At 32.4% G+C, this 20,185-nt stretch overlaps 2 protein-coding genes across 5 annotated transcripts; both read left to right on the top strand.

Annotated features, from left to right (window-relative positions):
* The first annotated feature begins 341 nt into the window (after positions 1-341).
* Positions 342-9,920, top strand: LOC135132171 (chitin deacetylase 1). 2 transcript variants are annotated; one of them, XM_064060156.1, is made up of 5 exons: positions 342-1,180; positions 8,130-8,354; positions 8,402-8,867; positions 8,922-9,444; positions 9,492-9,920. In XM_064060156.1, exons 1-5 carry the CDS (start codon positions 1,114-1,116, stop codon positions 9,765-9,767), a joined length of 1,557 nt encoding a protein of 518 aa, XP_063916226.1. In that variant the 5' UTR covers positions 342-1,113; the 3' UTR covers positions 9,768-9,920. The 2 variants fall into 2 exon arrangements, with proteins under 2 accessions (XP_063916226.1, XP_063916225.1); XM_064060155.1 differs by having other exon boundaries at positions 8,402-9,444.
* Positions 9,921-10,404: 484 nt separating this feature from the next.
* Positions 10,405-17,440, top strand: Sc35 (SR family splicing factor SC35). Of its 3 annotated transcripts, XR_010281056.1 has the most exons (5): positions 10,405-10,689; positions 10,735-10,872; positions 10,923-11,139; positions 16,477-16,535; positions 16,968-17,440. XR_010281056.1 is itself a non-coding variant. In XM_064060746.1 (4 exons), exons 1-3 carry the CDS (start codon positions 10,508-10,510, stop codon positions 11,137-11,139), a joined length of 537 nt encoding a protein of 178 aa, XP_063916816.1. In that variant the 5' UTR covers positions 10,405-10,507; the 3' UTR covers positions 16,477-16,799. The 3 variants fall into 3 exon arrangements, 2 of the variants coding, with proteins under 2 accessions (XP_063916816.1, XP_063916817.1); XM_064060746.1 differs by lacking the exon at positions 16,968-17,440 and having other exon boundaries at positions 16,477-16,799; XM_064060747.1 differs by lacking the exon at positions 16,968-17,440 and having other exon boundaries at positions 10,941-11,139; positions 16,477-16,799.
* Positions 17,441-20,185: the final 2,745 nt, after the last annotated feature.

Below are 20,185 nucleotides of genomic sequence, written 5' to 3' on the forward strand. Positions count from 1 at the left end.
TTAAAGATTTTTGATTTTTTATGTTTAAAATTTTTCAAGTTTCCGATTATTAATTTTTCGATTTTGGACTATTTTAATTTCTCCAGTTCTTGCTTTCTGCATCTTTTACCTTTCGATTTCTCGATATGCCAATTTTTCGATTTTTCGGTTTATCATTGTTTTGGTTTTTCAGTTTTTTCGGTTTCACAATTTTTCGAAAATTCAAATTAGAGATTTTTCAATTTCTCGATTTCTCCTTTTTTTAGTTTTTCAGTTTTTTAAGCACATATTCAATTTTCCTGTTTTCCAATTTTTCAATAATTAAATTTCTCAGGTTTTTGATTTTTCAGTATCCCGATTTTTTAAATGTTCGATTTTTGGACTTTTCGATTTCTCAACTTGGCAACAATGGCAATTTTCAGCTCCAAAAGCAGCGTCAGTGGGAACAGCAAGTGCAACGGGAACCTCTGCGTCAACGGCAAGTTTTGACGTTAACCACCGCAACGTATACAAAACTCACTTGACATGCACCTTGTAAAACTTTTATGACTTAAGTGGCTTAAGTCAAACCACCCTTATAAGTCAAACTGGCTATTGTAAGCTTTATGGACCCGAACCGCAAGGATGATTACTGTTGCCATAATGGAGCTATAAAGCTTTGATGGGTATATGTGAACTGAGTTAAGTATAAGTGATTTTTGTATACATTGATTTGGCGCCCAAAACCATTTAACAAAATTTGAATAGGGAGTTTGCGTTCCACTAAGCTTGCCTAATTTCAAACTGACGAGGAACTGACTCGAGATCGTTGAAATTAATGACGCTTCATGTCGACATTCGCGTTTCTGATTCCGGGTGAATTTCAGCGGTTCACCGGCGCCAAAACACAGGCTATCCGAAATCCATACTCGGTAATTATTTCGGCGGCAAATTCGAACGCGTTACGTAAGCTGATTATGGGTGTTTGTTTGAAAGTGCATACAAAGTGAAATTAATATAAAAACGTACGTCGCACTGACACATTTCCCCACACATGCCGCTGCTTGTTATTACCATAAAGGCGAGAAAGTTGCGAAGAGCCGCAGGAAGACACGTGGTTTGCAGTCTTCGCGGTAGACACTTAACAGTGTAGTGATGGCCTTCCTGCAGTCCGCACACTCCGCATTTTTCGCCGCCACCCTGTATTTTTTAACGCACGTGGGTACGTATACGTCTGATTCAAACTTACCGCCAAAAACACCGGTAACGCGGTTTACGCGGCTTTTGAACCGGTCACGGTTTATAACAACAAAAACGGTTGCATGGTTTTGGTTTTGGTTGTTTGTGGGTTTCTGGAGCGCTCATTCGGGTCAATTATGAGTTTTTGTTCGCGCGGGTAATAAATGTTCATCAAAAGTCATGCAATGCCAAGGCTGAATTTCACCTGCCAAGCCCAGTTGTTGTGGTTTTATGATGGATGTATTGTAATTGTATGTATGCGATGTGTAAAGTAAAACGAAATGGAAATGAATAGTTGATAAAAGTGAATGTGATGCAAGCTGCAACAGTGATTTTTTCTTTCACCGACACTCTCTCAGATGATTGACGACTTAAATAATATCTGATTTACATATTTTTTTAATTAATCTTAGAATTATATCACCTTCACTTTATCCGCGTTTACATTTTGTTAAAAATGTGGAGATGATTTATAAATTCGCAAGACGAGTTCCGTTTCTGGTTTGAGTGGAAGCGAGATTAATCCTATAATAAATTGCTGCTCTTTTTTTATCCATTAAATTGTAGACCGATTAGTGAGTTCAGTTTTTAAAGGTCACTGAAGACGTAAATTTTGTATTACAAAAATAAAAAGGATAAATGAGAGAAATCGGCTTGCATGGGCGTCTAACGTAGTTTTTTATAAACTAAATTAACTAGATCTGGTTTAATTAATTATTGAATTAATTTGTTAGCAACGCAGCTAAGACTGACCTTTCTTGAAGGCCATAAAAATCGGTTTTCGTATTTTCGCGCGTCGTCTGTTGGAAATCCGGGTGATCATTTAAATTTAACGTCGAATAATATAGGAAAACAAAAGCGGATGTCGCTACTTCCGCATTAACTCAAAACTGTAATATTAAATTCTATCAACGTAACATGAACTTATAATGGAAACGAGGTACGACGCCACTCCTTTTGGGCAAAAGAAAAGGTCGTCTGCTTTGCCTTGGTCGTGACGCCATCTTAATTTAAATGATCACCCTGTATTTTGAGCTTACTCTGAATTTCTTCTCAATCGAAAAATTAATGACAACTTAATTTAAAAAAGTGGTTCGTGTGATTTTGATTAGTACAAGCGAAGGGAGTTTTTTGTTACTTTTTAGAAGAGATTCCAAACTCTGCTGTAACGCAGTCTTTATGTAACCAATTATGTAGTCCGTTGGTGATTTTATTAGATACAATCTCCGAAACTACTTACTTTAAATTTTTGGTATGCTTCGTGATTCTCGTGACGATTGTAAAAAATCGCCAAAAGTTGTCTTCACTTCCTTAGAAACAACGATAACGTCATCTTGAGCGTTGTTGATTAAGTTTTATTTTAAAATTCAGTTTGCATCATCGAGCAGTTCAACCTTATTTTTAATTTGGTATAGATTAGTCCAAAATAATAATAATAATTTTCAAACTTCACAAATATTTTTTGTGAAATATCGCCGTGACTTGTTTATCTATATAATTTTTTAGTTTTAGGGATTATCATAAAAAAATTAAATTCGCCAAATTTAATTTTATAATTTTTCGAAGAAGCCGTTTGTTCACTTGTGCTTCAGAGGCGAGGGATGTTCCGTGTAAATAACTTCAAACCAATTTTTTCTCTGTCGTCAAGTGTCTAAAATACACAACTGCAGAATTTGGAATTTGAGGTATACGTCAAGGTTATCAAAATTTGTTTATCCACCCTGTTCAAAAAACTGATGACGTCGCAAAAATTTATTATGAATATTTCAGTTATTTTTTTTACATAAAATTAGAACATGCCAAAGGTCTCAATGATTGTTTCAGATGTTTTCAAAGATAAATCATAAGTCCCAAGATTTGTTTGTATAAAAAAAAATACTAGGGGCCCCTATGATTGTTTCAAACTCTTTCAAAAATAAAACACCAGAGATTTTCAACATTCTTTCAAACTGCTTCGAGAATAAAAAACACTGCAGGGTCCCACGATTCTTAAATTCTTTCAAAAATAAAACACCAGGAGCCCTCAAGGATATTTCAACTTATTTCAAAAATACAACACCAGAGATTTTCAAGATTCTTTCAAATTTTTTCAAGAACAAAAAAAAAACACTAGGCGATCCCAAGATTCTTAAATTCTTTAAAAAATAAAACACCAGAGATTTTCAAAATTCTTTCAAATTCCTTCAAGAATAAAAAAACCATCAAGGGCCCTGAAGATTTTTTCAAATTCCTTCAAGAATAAAACTACTAATGAACACCAAGGTAATTTCAAATTCTTTCAACAATAATACCAAAGAATTTCAAGTTTTCTTTCAAATTCCTTCAAGAATATCAGCGGATTTTAAGATTTTTTCAAGTTATTTCTAAAATAGAAACACCATGGGACCCCAAGTTGCTTAAACTCTTTCAAAAATAAAGCACCAGGTGCTCCCAAGATGTTCTTTCAAATTCCTTCAAGAATAAAAAACACCAGTGAGCCCTAAATGTTATCTCAAATTCTTTTACAAATAAAACATCAGAGATTCTCAAGATTCTTTCAAAGTCTTTCAAGAACAAAAAACACTACAGGGCCCCACGATTCATATATTCTTTCAAAACTAAAACACCAGGGGCCTTCAAGCTTATTTCAAATTCTTAAAAAAATAAAACACCAGAGATTTTCAAAATTCTTTCAAATTCTTTCAAGAATAAAAAACCTATCAGGGTCCCTCAAGATTTTTTCAAATTCCTTCAAGAATAAAAAACCAACGGATTTAAAGATTTTTTTCAAGTTATTTTAACACCAAAAACACTAAGAGACCCCAAGATTCTTTCAAAAATAAAATAGCAAGAGGCCTCAAGATTTTTTCAAATTCCTTCAAGAACAAACATTCCAGGGGACCCCAAGATTCTTTCACAATTCTTAAAAGAAAGACACTAAGAAGCCTCCAAGATGTTTTCGAATTCTTTCAAAAATAACACCAACACGATTATCAAGATTTTTTCTAATTTCCCCAAGAATAAAAAATCAGTGGATTTAAAAATGTTTTCAAGTTCCGTCTAGAAATACCAAGGGACTCCAAGATTCTTTCAAAAGTAGAATATCAGGGGGCTCAAGATTTTGTTAAAGTCTTTTACATTCTTTAAAAAAAGACACTAAGAACGCCTAAAATTCTTTCAAACTTTTTCAAAAACAAACCACCAGGAGCCCTAAAATTTTTTCATATTCTTTCAAGAATGAAAAATACCAGTGAACACCAAGGTTGTTGCAAATTATTTCAAAAATAACACCGGAGATTCTCAAGATTTTTGCAAATTCCTTCAAGAACTAAAAACACTACGGGGTCCCAAGATTCTTAAATTCTTTCAAAAATAAAACACCAGAGATTTTCAAGACTCTTTCAAATTCCTTCAAGAATAAATAACCAACGGATTTAAAAGTTTTTTTCAAGTTACTTTAAGAACGAAAACACCAAGAAAACAAGACACTGAGAATCCCTAAGACTTTTTTCAATTTTTTTCAAAAACAAACCATCGGGAGTTTCCAAGGTTTTTTCAAATTCGTTCAAGAATAAAAAAAACACCAGTGAACACCAAGGTTGTTACCAATTCTTTCAAAAATAACGCCAGAAGTTCTCAAGATTTTTTCAAATTCCTTCAAGAACAAAAAACACAACGGGGCCCCAAGATTTTTAAATTCTTTCAAAAATAAAGCACTAGAGGCCCTCAGGTTTATTTCAAATTATTTCAAAAATAAAACCCGAGATTTTCAAGATTCTTTCAAACTGTTCAAGAACACAAAAATATCAGGAGACTCCAAGATTCTTAAATTCTGTAAAAAATAAAGCACCCGGGGCTCCCAAGGTTTTCAAATTCCTTCAAAAACAAAAAACACCAGTGAACCCCAAGGTTATTTCAAATTTTTTTGAAAAATAAAACATCAGAGATTTTCAAGATTCTTTTAAATTCCTTCAAAAACAAAAAACCCCCAGGGCCCCCAAGATTTTTTCGAATTACTTCAAGAATAAAAAAACCAACGGTTGTAAATATTTTTTTCAACTTACTTTAAGAACAAAAACACCAGGGGACCTCAAGATTCTTTTACATGCTTTACAACAAAGCCACTGACAACTCGTAAGATTTTTTTCAAAATCTTTCAAAACCAAACCATCGGGGACACCGAAGGTTCTTCCAAATTCCTTCAAGAACAAAAAACACTAGTGAACCCCAAGGTTATTTCAAATTCTTTCAAAAATAAAACACGAGAGATTTTCAAGATTCTTTCAAATACCTTCAAGAATAAAAAATAAGCCGATATTAAAGTTTTTTCAAATTCCTTCAAGAATAAAAAACTAACCGATTTAAAAATGTTTTTCAAGTTATTTTAAAAACAAAAACACCAGGGTACCCCAAGATTCTTTCAAAAACAGAAATTTAAGGGGTCTTAAGATTTTTTCAAATTCCTTCAAAAACAAAAGTTTCAGGGGATCCCAAAATTCTTTTACCTTCTTTAAAACAAAGATACTGAGAGCTCCTAAGATTTTTTTCAATTTTTTTCAAAAACAAACCATCGGGGGTTTCCAAGGTTCTTTCAAATTACTTCAAGAATAAAAAACAATAGTGAACCCCAAGATTATTTAAAAATTTTCCAAAAGTAACACCAATGATTCTCAAGATTTTTTCCAAAATTTCCTCAAGAATAAAAAATCAACGGATTTTAAGATTTTGTTAAGTTCCTTCAAAAATAGAAACACCAGAGGACCCCAAAATTCTTTCAAAAATAGGAGCCTCAATATTTTTTCCAAGTCCTTCAAAAACAAAAAATACCAGGAGACCCCAAGATTATTTCACATTAAAAAAAGACACTAAGAATCCCTAAAATTCTTTCAAATTGTTTCAGAAACAAAAATTCGTTCAAGAATAAAAAACACCACTAAACACCAAGGTTGTTTCAAATTCTTTCAAAAATAAAACACCAAGATTCCCAAGATTTTTCAAGTTCCTTCAGGAATAATAACACCAACCATTCGAAAATTCTGTCAAAAATAGAACACCAGAGGACTCCAAGATGCTTAAACTCTTGCAAAAACTACACCAGGAGCCCCCAAGGTTTTCTTTCAAATTCTTTTAAGAATAAAAAGCACCTGTGAGCCCCAAGTTTATTTCATATTATAACACCAGATTTTCAAGATTTATTCAAAGCACCAAGGAACCTCAAGATTCTTTTAAATTATTTAAAAAACACCGGGAATCCCACTCTTTTACATTCGTTAAAAAATAAAACGTAAGAAACCCCAAACATTCTTTAATTTATATATGTATGTACTTATTACTTACTGTCTTTGAAAGAATTTTCATCTTGTCAGATTACCGTTAATTTGAAAATTTAAGCTGAAAATAAAACGATCAAAGATAAACTTCCCAAAATCCATAATTATCTTTGATCGTCTCTCTCGGTATAATACTGATACTTAAAATTCACAATTTTATCATTTTTAATAGCCTCCGTTGATCTTATTTTTTCATTCGTATTGTGTTACATTGAAAATAAAAACTATTATGAAATTTCTTATAAAACACAAACGTGTTGTGACAAAAATTATTTTTTTAAAATTATGCAGCAGACATCACATAAATTTGTTGATATAGTTACGGTTCTTAAATAATGAACAGTGAGTATATTACCGTATTTGTTACGATATATTTATTTGTAAATTGAGCATATTATAACAAAAAATACTTTTTCTACTTTGCGTTAACAATGGCCTCATTATTAAACCGAAACCAGTTTAATAATGGGATCAATTTTTAAACTGTATTTCAGGTGGCGTGCAAGAAGTGGGGCCCCCTTCTTCCATTTTTTGAGGCAAACTTAAGTTAGATTGTTAGTGTTCGGTGGTTAGATGTCAAACTTTGACATTGTGAAGTTAGCCACAACGCTACAACTAACCTTTCGAATTAAAAGGCCCTAAATTATAACCTTGAATTTTTATTAATTTTTGTTTTCGATCAGATGCAAAGTAGAAAAAATAGTATATTATACTCGTTTAATAAGACGCATTGTGGCACTTATTCCTTTGGAACACTCCTCGCTGCGCTCGTCGTGCCCCAAACCCATGCGTGCCACAATAAGACGTCTTATTAAACTAGTATAATAATATACTATTGCGAGATTTATCTCTAAATTTAGCACTATAATTTGAAATGTCACTAATTTGATGTCACTTCATAACGATCACTATTTAAAAATGAAAACTCTATAAAAGTTTTTCATTGAGAAAACACATAAAAGGTATACAATTCTACAAGTCGACTACAATTCCAGACTTAGCCATATTAATTCTTCCATAAAAGTAATAAAATATGCAAAACTAACCTAGGTAACTTTATTTACACTCAACGATTTTATGCTAAAATGAAATCATGGGAATACCGTGACTAATGTTAACTGTAACTCGAAACTAAGAGAGTTTCGAGAAAACATTAAATTTTCATTATCGACTTAAATTGAGCAAACTATATGCAAATTTGTACAACCATTAACATAAATTACATTTTCACGGATAATGCACCTAATAAATAGCTACACTTAGTCGAAACCTGTCACGACCTGTCGATTTTCTAATAAAAGTATTCTCTAGACCACAACTTCTAAAGTAGGCTATAATTTGCTCTTTTTCGGTACCTAAATTATGTCTAAATTATGTAATTACCGGAACTGCCAAATAATAAACTGGTACCTCACTAATGAACGAAAGCTTCATTTATGTACCAGTTTTCAGGCTTTGTGCTCATTTTTTGGACGCGATGAACTGGAAAAAATTAGTTAGTGTTGTACCAATATCGCGCAGTCACCGGTTCACTAGCTTAGAAAATTATCAGTTAGACGGGAAACTTGCATTTTCGTATTTTACACTCCATAACACAATATTTACTTAAATTCAACGCAACAGCTACAACCACCAGCCAACAAGTCAAATGCCTCGAAAACGGCCGCTTTTACCGCGACCCAGACCGCCCCCCACACAAAATCTGGACCTCCACCGAATGTTCCAAGTACTTCCTGTGTCTAGAAGGAGAAGTTTTCGACTTCAGGTGCTCCACAGGGCTTCTGTTCGACGTCCACAGGCAAATCTGCGACTTCAAACTCAACGTGGACAATTGTGACATAACTTCAGGTACCACCTACTCAACAAAGTCGCAAAATATTTATCCAGAATTGCAGAAACCATCACCCCTGCAAGCTCACTCAATAAACCCAAATGTTCCAAAAACCAACAACCATGCAGAGATGGCACCTGTCTTCCGCAATATTACTTTTGTGATGGTTCTGTAGACTGTATAGATGGTAGTGACGAACGTCACTGTGACCCGAATCATGACCCAAATCCGGCGTTACCATGCAATCAGTCAACCTGTGTGCTACCAAATTGTTTTTGTTCGTCTGATGGTACCCAAATTCCGGGAAATTTGCTCCCTTCTGAGACTCCACAGATGATAACTTTGACTTTTGATGGTGCTATCAATAGTGATAATTGGGAGTTGTTTGATACGATGTTGTTCAACCACTGGAAGAACCCCAACGGGTGTTCTATTAGGGCGACTTTCTTTGTGAATCATGGACTCAATAATTACTACCATACCCAGAAGTTGTGGAACCAAGGGCACGAAATTGCTGTCCACTCTATAACGTACTTTTCCAAAATCAAAAAAACGAAGAAATTGTTTGACCCTTTTTTTTACAGACATCGCGCTCCGGAGGAATGGTGGTCCCATAATGCCACCATAGAGGAATGGTTTGACGAAATGGTAGGTCAAGCTAACATTATCAACAAGTTTTCCAAAGTCCGTCTAAGTGACATAAAAGGGTTAAGAGTCCCATTTCTACAAGTTGGGTGGAATCGCCAATTTTTAATGATGAAAGAGTTTGGTTTTGTGTACGACAATTCCATTGTGGCCCCATTCTCAAACCCGCCATTGTGGCCATACACTTTGGACCACAAAATTCCCCACGAGTGTACCAGTTTCAAACAAAATTGTCCAACGAGGTCATACCCAGCGGTTTGGGAAATGGTACTAAATCAACTTGAAGCTGATGGTTATTCGTGCGCGATGGTGGACTCTTGTCCCAGTAACCTTTCCGGTGATGACATTTACAGGATTTTGATTCACAATTTCAAGCGACATTATCTCACGAATCGGGCTCCGTTTGGGCTACATTTTCATTCTTCGTGGTTTAAGAAACAAGAGTATTTGGACGCTTTTCAGGTAGGGAATCTAAATTTGTTCAAAAGGTGGCTAAATTTTTGTGGTAGGACTTTATAGCGGAAGTTTCGCAACAACCGGACGTGTGGTTTGTGACCAGCTGGCAGGCCATTAGTTGGATGAAGGACCCAACTCCCATTGGTCGACTAAATTCGTTTAAAGCATGGAATTGCGATAACGTTTTTGATCAGAGTGAAGTTGCCTGCGCTGTGCCGAATATGTGTAAAGTTCACTCCAGGATTTTCAACCAGGACAGGTATTTGTATACTTGTTTCCAGTGCCCGAAGGTGTTTCCTTGGATTAGGAACGAATTCGGTGTGGATTAGTACAAACAAGAACTGATTAAAGTTAAGCTCAAAAAAGTACCTTAGTTCATTTACTGCATTGTTAGTTTTTATTCTTTTATATTTATTTATATTTTCTATTGTGATTAATTTAAGATTCATGTACAAGTAATAAATTTTTTTATTAGTGTTTCAGTTATGAAGTTGGTTAAAATTGTGTGTGATTCAGTTTGTTCCACCTTCCCCTACAAGTGACTAACAAAAGCGTAAGGGAATTTAATGTTATAAAGGTGGTAGTAGAAATTCATTTGTAGTTAATTTTTTACGAAATAATTACACAGTAATTTTCAATAACAATTTCAATGGAGTTATAAAGTTTTGTTGCGATTTTTGTTACAAATGTCGACTTTAAAGATATTATTAATTTTTAAAAAACGATAATTGGAAGTGCGCAACCAGCAATACACAATCAAGGTTGTAAAAGTCTGGTAGGCTGTTGCAGCCACGTTGCCACATTTCGTTGGCATGCACCACCATTGATACACAAATTTTCCACAAATGAAAAATCTGAAATTCCATCGACGGCACCAACTTGTACACGTTTTATTAATTTAATTTAAAAAAACCCTCCCCCCTTCTTCAAGATTGTCCCCTCCACCTCAGCCGTCGTGGCAACGCCGCCCCGCCATATTGTTTTCCCTTCACGTCTGGTGCAGTGTGGTGAATCTTAATTTCGTTTAAAACAGACACTAATTTACCCCATTTGAATTAGTTTCGTTAAAATGAGTTACGGCCGCCCACCCCCACGCATCGACGGCATGGTTTCACTAAAAGTAGACAATCTAACATATCGCACCACCCCCGAGGACCTCAGGCGGGTCTTCGAGCGGTGTGGAGACGTCGGCGATATCTACATCCCCAGGGACCGCTTCACCCGCGAGAGCCGAGGCTTCGCCTTCGTCAGGTACGTACTCCGCCCCCTGGGACTCTCTCCAGCTTCCGGTTCCAGGTTCTACGACAAGCGGGACGCCGAAGACGCGCTCGACGCCATGGACGGACGGATGCTCGACGGCAGAGAGCTGCGGGTGCAGATGGCCAGGTACGGCCGACCGACGTCGCCACACCGCAGATACCGCGGCAGAAGAAGGTAAATGCGGGGAGAAACCTGCAGGGAGTGTTATATGGGTCACGTTCTAGATCACGTTCTCGGTCTAGGTACTCGCGGTCACGTTCGAGGTCACGCGGAAGGAGGAGCAGGTCGCGATCGAAGAACCGTTCCCGCAGCCGCTCACGTTCCCGCTCCGACAGCAAGAGCTCAAGGGGGAGATCGAGGTCGGCTTCCAAGTCCGATGGGAGGAGGTCCAAGTCGAAATCAAAATCCAACAGCAAGTCGCGCTCTAGGTCGAGGTCTTAGGTAGGTGGCAGGGGTGATGGGGTGGCCTTGGAGGGAGCATTAGTGGATAAAATAAATACGGGTTTTATTGATTGTGTGGTGTGGTTTGGGATCGATGGGTGGCTGGATTTCTAAACACGGGTTTGAATTTTTGGTAATTAAGTTGTGGGTAGGTTATGTTCTGATTATGCTGTAGTCCACGGAATTTTATTGCTACTTTCACTTTCGCTTCTGGTTATTTGATAATGCAAACATTGCCATTTGCAATAAATGAGGCGTTTATTATTGTGAGCATGAGCACGCACCTGGGGTCATTGAAACCTTTATTACTGGTTTTATGAGAAAATGAAATGACAAACGTTCAACGTAGATTTTTAGACAATTTAAAAATTGCAACTTTTTTATAATTTTTTTCAGTTAAAAAATGTTTGGTTTTTCGTAAATTAGCAAGTATTTGTTATTTAATAGCGTCAAGGTTCCCTTAAAATTCTCAATTCTTCTCAACAATTTTAAAACATGGCCGACTCCTTTAATCTCGATAGAGATATCTCTTTAAAGATTAATTGAGTTGGCCATGTCAAAATTTGCGGTAGCGCCATCTTTGGATTTAAATTTGAACTAATCGGACGACAACGAACACTTCAACAACATAACCTGAAAATTTTGAATACAGATTTTAAAACAAATAATTGTGGTGATATGTTTAATGGTAAACTTTCATATTTTATACTGCCGTTGTTAGCATTGAACTGGTAATATTATTCATTAAAGAAATTTATAAAAAATAAACTTATTTGATTAATTTGTATATATTTTAAATTTTCAAAATTTCTGGTCTTTGTAATAGAACATTTCTAAATTGACTTGGAATTTTAAATTCTTCATTTAAAACATTTGTTTTTGTTTAATTTTTCGTGTTTTCAAGTTTTTAATTTTTAATGTATTTTTTTGGATTCTTTAATGTTTCATTTCTTTGATTTGCAACTTTTCGATTCGTTTTTTTGTTGTCTTTATTTTTACAATTTTTCAATTTTCGTGGGTTTTTTTTTTTTTGTTCAATTTCACGATGTGTACTCGTAACTCTTCGAGTTTTCATTTTGAAATTTTTCAGTTTTTCGATTTTCCAGCTTTTGTATATTTCAATTTTTAGATTTTTTAATTATTCGTTCCGGTTCTTTAGTTTTCCAATTTTTCTGTTTTTCAACTTCTAGATTTTGTAATTTTCCGTTTGTTTCATTTTTTCGATTTTCCAATTTTTTGTTTCTTCAATTCTTGATTTGCGGTTTTTAAATATGTAAAAATGGTTATAATTTTTTTAATATTTCACTTATATATATTTTAGGATTTTAAAATATATCTATTTTTCCATGATTGGTTTTTAAATTTTTTTTATTTATTCAATTTTTCGATTTTTAATTTTTGAATTTCTTGATATTTAATTTTTCTATTTTTCAATCTTACGGTTTTTAGACTTTCCAATTTTAACGATCCTGTAATTGTTTGATTATTCAATCTTTGGGTTTTCCAATTTTTCCGTTCGATTCGTTTTTTCTTCTTTCCATTTTTTTGATTCATTAATTTTTTTTTTGAGATTGAAGTTTCTCAATTTTTCGTTTTTCAATGTTTCAGTTTTGTCCAGCTTTGGTTCTACGATTTGCAATTTTTCGATTGTCCACATTTTCGATTTTCTAATTTCTTATTTTTTCATTCTTTCTGTTTCAATTTTTTCTGATTTTTTGGTTTTTCGATTTTTCAATTTTACGATTTTTCCACTTTTAGAATAAAAAAAAAATGAAAAATTGTAAAACTGTTAAATTGAAAAATCAAAAATGAAAAAATGAAAAAGCATTAAAAATTGGGAAACTTTGAAATCTGAAAAGTGCAAAATCGAAAAAACAAAATATTCGAAAGTCGAGAAATTGGAAAATCAAAGATTGAAAAGTTGAATGAACGAAAAATTATAAAATCGAAATAAACAAATACAAAGAAAATGAAAAAACGAAAAATTGTGATATAAAATAAAGAAATTGACAATAAAAAATTAAAAAATCGGGAAAACGAGAAATACAAAAATTGGAAATCAAAAATTTAAGAAATCCAAAAATTGAAAAATCAAAGATTGAAAATTGAAAAATTGAATAAACGAAAAATGATGAAAGAAAACAAAAATAAAGTAAATGAAAAATTAAACATTGAGAAATAGAAATATCCAAAACTTGAAAAATGGTGATCTTAAAAACTGCAAATTGAAAAATTTATAGTTGAGAAATTAAAAATTGAAAAATCAAAGATTGAATGAACGACAAATTATAAAATCGAAAGAAACAAAAGTAAAGGAAATGAAAAAACGAAAAATTGTGATATAAAATGGAGAAAATGAAAATTAAAAATCGGGAAAATGTTGAATTGAGGAACTGAAAAATTAAAAATTGAGAAACAAAAACTAAAAATTGAACAAATGAAAACTTTGACAAATCTAAAAATTCAAAATCAAGAACTTGAAAAATCAAAAGATTAAAAAAAGAAATTAGATAATTGAGAAATCCAAAAATTGTAAAACTGAAAGATCAAAGATTGAAAAATTGAATAAACGAAAAATTATCATTAAATAAAGAAAATGAAAATTAAAAAAAAAAGAAAAATCGAAACATCAAAAAAAAAGAAATAGAAAAATATGATAATTGAAAAATTGAATGAACGAAAAATTATAAAATCGAAGAAACAACAGTAAAGGAAATGAAAAAAATCGAAAAATTGCGATACAGAATAAAGACAATGAAAATTTAAAAATCGGGAAAATGATTACTAAAAATCAAGAAATTGAAAAAAAATGAAGTTGAAAAAATGAAAAATTTGACAAATTAAAAATTGGAAATCAAGAAGTTGAAAATTGAATAATCCAAAAATTGTAAAATTGAAAATTTCAAAGTTAAAAGGCCAGAGATTGAAAAATTGAATACATAAACGAAAAATTGTCATAAAATCGAGAAAGCGAGAATTGAAAAATTAAAAATTGAGAAATTGAGTAATTTAAAGTTGAGAAATTAAAAATTGAAAAATCAAAGATTGAATGAACGAAAAATTACAAAAGCGAAAGAAACAAAAGTAAAGGAAATGAAAAAACGAAAAATTGAGATATAAAATAGAGAAAATGAAAATTAAAAATCGGGAAAATGTTGAATTGAGGAACCGAAAAATTAAAAATTGAGAAACAGAAATTAAAAAATTGAACAAATGAAAACTTTGACAAATCTAAAAATTCAAAATCAAGAACTTGAAAAATCAAAAGATTAAAAAAAGAAATCAGATAATTGAGAAATCCAAAAATTGTAAAACTGAAAGATCAAAGATTGAAAATTTGAAAAATTGAATAAACGAAAAATTATCATTAAATAAAGAAAATGAAAATTAAAAAAAGAAAAATCGAAAGATCAAAAAAAAGAAATAGGAAAATATGATAATTGAAAAATTGAATGAACGAAAAATTATAAAATCGAAGAAACAACAGTAAAGGAAATGAAAAAAATCGAAAAATTGCGATACAAAATAGAGACAATGAAAATTTAAAAATCGGGAAAATGATTACTAAAAATCAAGAAATTGAAAAATTTCGAAGTCGAGAAATTGAAAAAAATGAAGTTGAAAAAATGAAAAATTTGACAAATTATAAACTGGAAATCAAGAACTTTGAAAATCGAAAGATTTAAAAAAAAAAGGAAATTGGATAATTGATTAATCCAAATATTGTAAAATTGAAAATTTAAAAATTAAAAAACCGGAGATTGAAAAATTGAATACATAAACGAAAAATTGTCATAAAATCGAGAAAACGAGAATTGAAAAATCGAAAAATTAAAAATTGAGAAATAGAAAAACCGAAAAATGACAAATTTTAATGTTGAAAAACTGCAAATGGAAAAATTGAAGAACAAAAAATTGAAAAATTTAAAGTTGAGAAGTTTAAAATTGTAAAATTGAAAACTCGAAGATTGAATGAACGAAAAATTATAAAATCGAAAAAAACAAAAGTAAAGGGAATGAAAAAACGAAAAATTGTGATCGAAAATAGAGAAAATGAAAATTAAAAATCGGGAAAATGTTGAATTGAGGAACCAAATTGAGAAATTGAAAAATTGAAAAGCATGAAAGTTGAAAAAACGAAAAATTTGATAGAACTAAGAAACTGGAAACTTGAAAAATTGAAAAATCGAAAAAAAAAGGAAATAGGAAAATAAGATAATTGAGAAACCTAAAAGTCGTAAAGATGAAAAATTGAATGAACGAAAAATTATAAAATCGAAAGAAACAATAGTAAAGGAAATGAAAAACGAAAAGTTGTGGTACAAAATAGAGAAAATGAAAATTAATAAATCGGGAAAATGATGATTAAAAATCAAGAAATTGAAAAATTGAAAAAAAAAAATAGTTGAAAAAACGAAAAATTTGGCGATTCTGAAAAGTGGAAATCAAAAACTTGAAAAATCCAAAAATAGTAAAATTGAACATTTAAAAATTATAAAATCGAACGAAACAAAAATAAAGGAAATTAATAAAAGAAAAACTAATATAAAATAGAGCTAATGTAAATTGAAAAATCGAGAAATTAAAAATTGAGAAACAAAAAAATCAAAAAATGAAAAATTGAAGAACGAAAAGTAGAGAAATTAAGAACTGAAAATTCGAAAGTTTAAAAAAAAAGAAATCCGAAAATCGGATAATTGATAAATCCAAAAATTATAAAATTTAAAAATTGAAAAATCAAAGATCGAAGGAAAATAAATCCAGATTTTCGTAAAAATTACAAGATTTGATTTTGCGAATTATATTTTTTTATGATAACTTTTATAACTTAAAATAAAGATATGTATGTAATATTAAAGTAGTATATAAAGAAGCGTCATCATTTTTGTCTCATTTATTTATTTATGTATTTATTTTTATTTTTTTATTATTATTATTTTTTTTTGAATAACCTGGGAAAGCAATTCTAAAGTCTATGATAAATCACAATTGTAGTTATAATATTTTGCATATTTCAGAGAAGATTTATTCGGCAAAATTTTGAAATGACGTCATGAGATTTTTGGAAGGGGATAAACGAATAAATTTTGATTAACGTTTTACCATGATTACAATGACCTTAAAAAGTTTGCAAGATTTCAGAGCATTCGGTTTTGCAGTTTCATAGGTAAATCGCAAAATGTTGTTATACAATTTTGATTTTTTTTTTTCCAAAAATCCAAAAACACGGATTCATAACCAACATATGAAAGATTATTTTTTTTTTGTAAAATTGAAATAATAGTTACTAATATTTTATAACAATTGTACTTATTTTATCTTTCTTTTTTTTTTCAGGTAGCAGAGCTGTAGCAGAGTGATCGTGAAAGCTGTTACAGGCATTGCTCTCTTGAAAGGTATTTACCCTAGATATTTAAACAAAAAAAATCACCTCAGACCTTAGCACTGAAAGTTTCTTTGATTTAATATGTTTTTGAAGGAACAATTATGTACTAATTTTGACGAAGTCAATTTCGCCCGATCATTTTGAATGTTATTTTAGTTTTTATTTTTTCATTTTTTTCCTTTCATGATTCGTTAACATGTACGGTTTGATTTCTAGAGTTTAAGTTTTTGGTTGTTTGTAATCGATTTCCCCTATAAATTTACTTACAAAACCAGTCATGGCTTGTTTTACTTGTAAGAAATAACGTCACGAAACGCTTCCAGCCGCTTTATTAACTCGAACCTCAGTCTTGGTGTAGTGTGAGGGTTGACAAGGCGGCGTGGAGCCGTCCACGACGAATCCCCAGTCTTCATGCAATAACTAACGTGTTTTATGTGAACAGCAGGCGGAGTGGTGCTGTGTAGCAGTCGAAAAAATGCTGTGTAGCTGTTGAAACGAGCGAGATCGAGAGAAAGAGCGGTGGTGGCAGTGTACCAGTCGGTCGTGAGCAGGGGGTGGCAGTGTCTCGAAAGAACTGGACCCTAGCCAGGCCCTCGTTGCTCGGTGGGGCTGTCCAGTGTCTTCCACCGTTCACAGTCTGCCCAGGGGCTGCCGTTCTTTACTTGCGTCTAGCGACTAGGCGATTTTTTACGCAGGGGTAGGGGTGATTGAGAGGTGCGGTAAGTAATGGGTTATGGGAAAACAACAGCAGGCAGCCCCCACTTTTTGTTAGCTCTATCACGCACTCATTTTGCGGCTTTCAAGGTTTCGAACGGTTTCAAAGGTTGGGTAGGTAAGGGGTGAGAGCTTGGAATACGTTGTGTAAGTGATTTATCTTTTTTACAGGGTTGAGTTGCAAATAAAGGTGTAACTTGAGAGATTTGTTTCATTCTGTAACCTTTATTCATGGTTTTTTTAATTTTTGTTTTGATTGATTAATTTTTCCAACGATTTTGTATTGGTGAAACAGTTTTTATCCCCCACCCCCCACCCCAACCCTTTTTTTTCATGATGTTTATCGATGACGGTTCGTTATGCGAACTGTAAACCCGTTCGGTAAATTTTTTGCAATGTATATTGTCAAAAGAGCACGAAAAGTCATTTTCTTGCGTGTTTTGTACTTTTTTTTTTTTTTCTCTACGACTTTCAAGAGGCACGTTTTCGAGTATGGAAATAATTGAGGTAATTTATAACAAAACTCTAAGGGCCGGTTGCATAAACGCAAATCAAAGTTAATCTCTGATTAACTCCATAGTAACGATTGTTATTATCATAGTTACAATTGTTCTTAATCAGAGATTAAATTTGATTTGCGTTTATGCAACCGGCCGTTTCAGTACAAAATTTTAGTGCGTCATTTTTGGTCCGAAAATTGCAGATTACTGAAAAAAACTAGTAGGCCGTGCAATTTATTTTTAAAATAATGTTGGTATTACAGCTGAATAAGGAACGCGTTGGTATTGCCAACATCATTATTTCAACAATAAATTGCATGGCCTACTACAGTAGGTTTCGATCATATCGTGCAGTCAAATAAACAATCACCCTACGGAAATTAGGCAACTTAAAAAAAAATGAATTTTAAGAATTCAGAAAGTTAATTAAAAAATCGGGAAAAAATCAAAAATTGTTAAAATTGAGGTAAAATCGAAAATTAACCATAAACATTTGCCTAAAATGTCCGAAAAATCTGTAATCTAAAATGATGTTTCGTTTATAAATCAAGAGTGATTATTAATGTTTATGATTTTTTTTGTCTGGTTGGCAACATATTTAAAATTTTATGATGGCATACCTGTTGTAAAATCGAAATTTGCCAACTCAATCATTTCCTTCAGTCATTAATAGGCTCCTAGTATATCACTGTATATATTATCGGTCCAGAAGTGTATCCTAGAGGAAAGAAAACACTAAATAAACATAAACAACTTTTATACCGAGTTGTCTGAAAACTTTTTCTAACGCTTTAATACCTGAATGGATAGACGGGAGTGCGTTGGGAATTAATTACCAAGTTTTGGCACAAAACTCCTCCTTTTTTTCAGTATGGTAATTCCACAAATATTAATTTTTCTATATATATTTTTCAATCCAGCGGGCATTTTTTACATGTAACGATTACCGTACGGAAATAAGGCAACTTAAAAAAAAATAGGTATATAAAAAAATAATTTAGATATTTATCAGCAAAGTTAATAAAAAATCGGGATGATATGGAAGATTAGGCCCCACCCATACCCGCCCCGATCTCAATTCTCAATTGTGATGAATTTTTCATTCGTTGTCAGATCGAGGGACGGGACTTAATTGCAAGATCCATATTTGTCTACAAGAATTTACCATTATATAGATGTTTTAAGGTTCTTTTTCTGAAAAGACGCCTACGTATGTTAAGAAAAAAAGCAAAATATAGGCCCCGCCCTATCTCAATTGTGATGATTTTTTAATCGTTGAGAGCCAAAGACATGTTTTTGAGTATCGTGTTATTCAAAAAAATAGTATGTATATTAAGAAGAAATTAAAGCCAAAGATTAAGCCCCACCCATATCTGCCCTGATCTAGTAGTGGAGCTTTTATTCGCTGACAGACCGAGGGGCGGAGCGTAATTGCAAAATCCATATTTGCTTACAAAGTTGACCATTTTAAACGTGTTTTAAGTTTCTAAGAATAAAAAAACCGTCACAATTGAGATGGGGTGGGTCGGCGGGGTTTTTATATTGGCTTTGTTTCTTAATATACATCGTATTCTGTGAACAACACGATACTCAAAACCATGTTTTTAATCTCATGTAAAAAAATAAGTATTTTGGTTCTCAGCGAATCAAAAAAGGATCATCACAATTGAGATAGGGCGGGTGGGCGGGCTTACATTTTTCTTTTTTGTTTTAATATGTGTAGACTTCTTTTCACAATAAGAAACTTAAAACAAGTTTAAAATGGAAAATTTGTATACGGAAACATGTCTTAAGTTTCTTGTTGTGAAAAGATGGCTATGTATATTAAAAGAAAACTCAATGTATTAATTAAAAAAGAAAATCAAAATCGGTATTGGCCTATACAAATTTCCCATTTTAAACATGTTTTCAGTTTCTTGTGAAAAGATGACTGCAAATATTAAGGAAAAAATCCAAAAAGGTAAGCCCCGCCCACCCACCCTGTCTCAATTGTGATGATTTTTTATTCGTCGCGAGCCAAGGGGGCGGAGCTTAACTTGCAAAATACTTCTTTACAAGAAATTAAAAACATGTTTTTGAGTATCGTGTTGTTCAAAGAATATTAAGAAAAAAAAAAGGATGTTTCGTGTATAAATCAAGAGTGATTATGATTTTTTGATAAAGATTATAAACAACTTTTATCCCGAGTTCTCTGAAAACTTTTTCTAACGCTTTAATACCTGAATGGATAGACGGAAGTGCGCTGGGAATTAATTACCAGGTTTTGGCACAAAAATTGAAAAGAATGCATGAATCAAATTAGAAAAAAATGTACAAGAATTGTGACTTTCATCCATTCCTCCTTTTTTTCAGTATGGTAATTCCACAAATATTAATTTTTCTGTATATATTCATATATATTTTTCAATCCAACGGGCATTTTTTACAAGTAACGATTACCGTACGG

The sequence above is a fragment of the Zophobas morio genome, unplaced genomic scaffold (genome assembly GCF_036711695.1).
Source record: "Zophobas morio isolate AGI-343-1 ecotype UQ-CSIRO unplaced genomic scaffold, CSIRO_AGI_Zmor_V1 ptg000021l, whole genome shotgun sequence".
Lineage (NCBI taxonomy): Eukaryota > Metazoa > Arthropoda > Insecta > Coleoptera > Tenebrionidae > Zophobas > Zophobas morio.

Coding starts and splice junctions, on each gene's coding strand:
- LOC135132171 (XM_064060155.1), top strand. CDS start 1,114: ATGGCCTTCCTGCAGTCCGCACACTCCGCATTTTTCGCCGCCACCCTG. Junction 1,181..8,129: donor GTATTTTTTAACGCACGTGG/GTACGTATACGT, acceptor TCAACGCAACAG/CTACAACCACCAGCCAACAA. Junction 8,355..8,401: donor CAATTGTGACATAACTTCAG/GTACCACCTACT, acceptor CCAGAATTGCAG/AAACCATCACCCCTGCAAGC.
- Sc35 (XM_064060746.1), top strand. CDS start 10,508: ATGAGTTACGGCCGCCCACCCCCACGCATCGACGGCATGGTTTCACTA. Junction 10,690..10,734: donor CGAGGCTTCGCCTTCGTCAG/GTACGTACTCCG, acceptor TTCCGGTTCCAG/GTTCTACGACAAGCGGGACG. Junction 10,873..10,922: donor AGATACCGCGGCAGAAGAAG/GTAAATGCGGGG, acceptor GTCACGTTCTAG/ATCACGTTCTCGGTCTAGGT.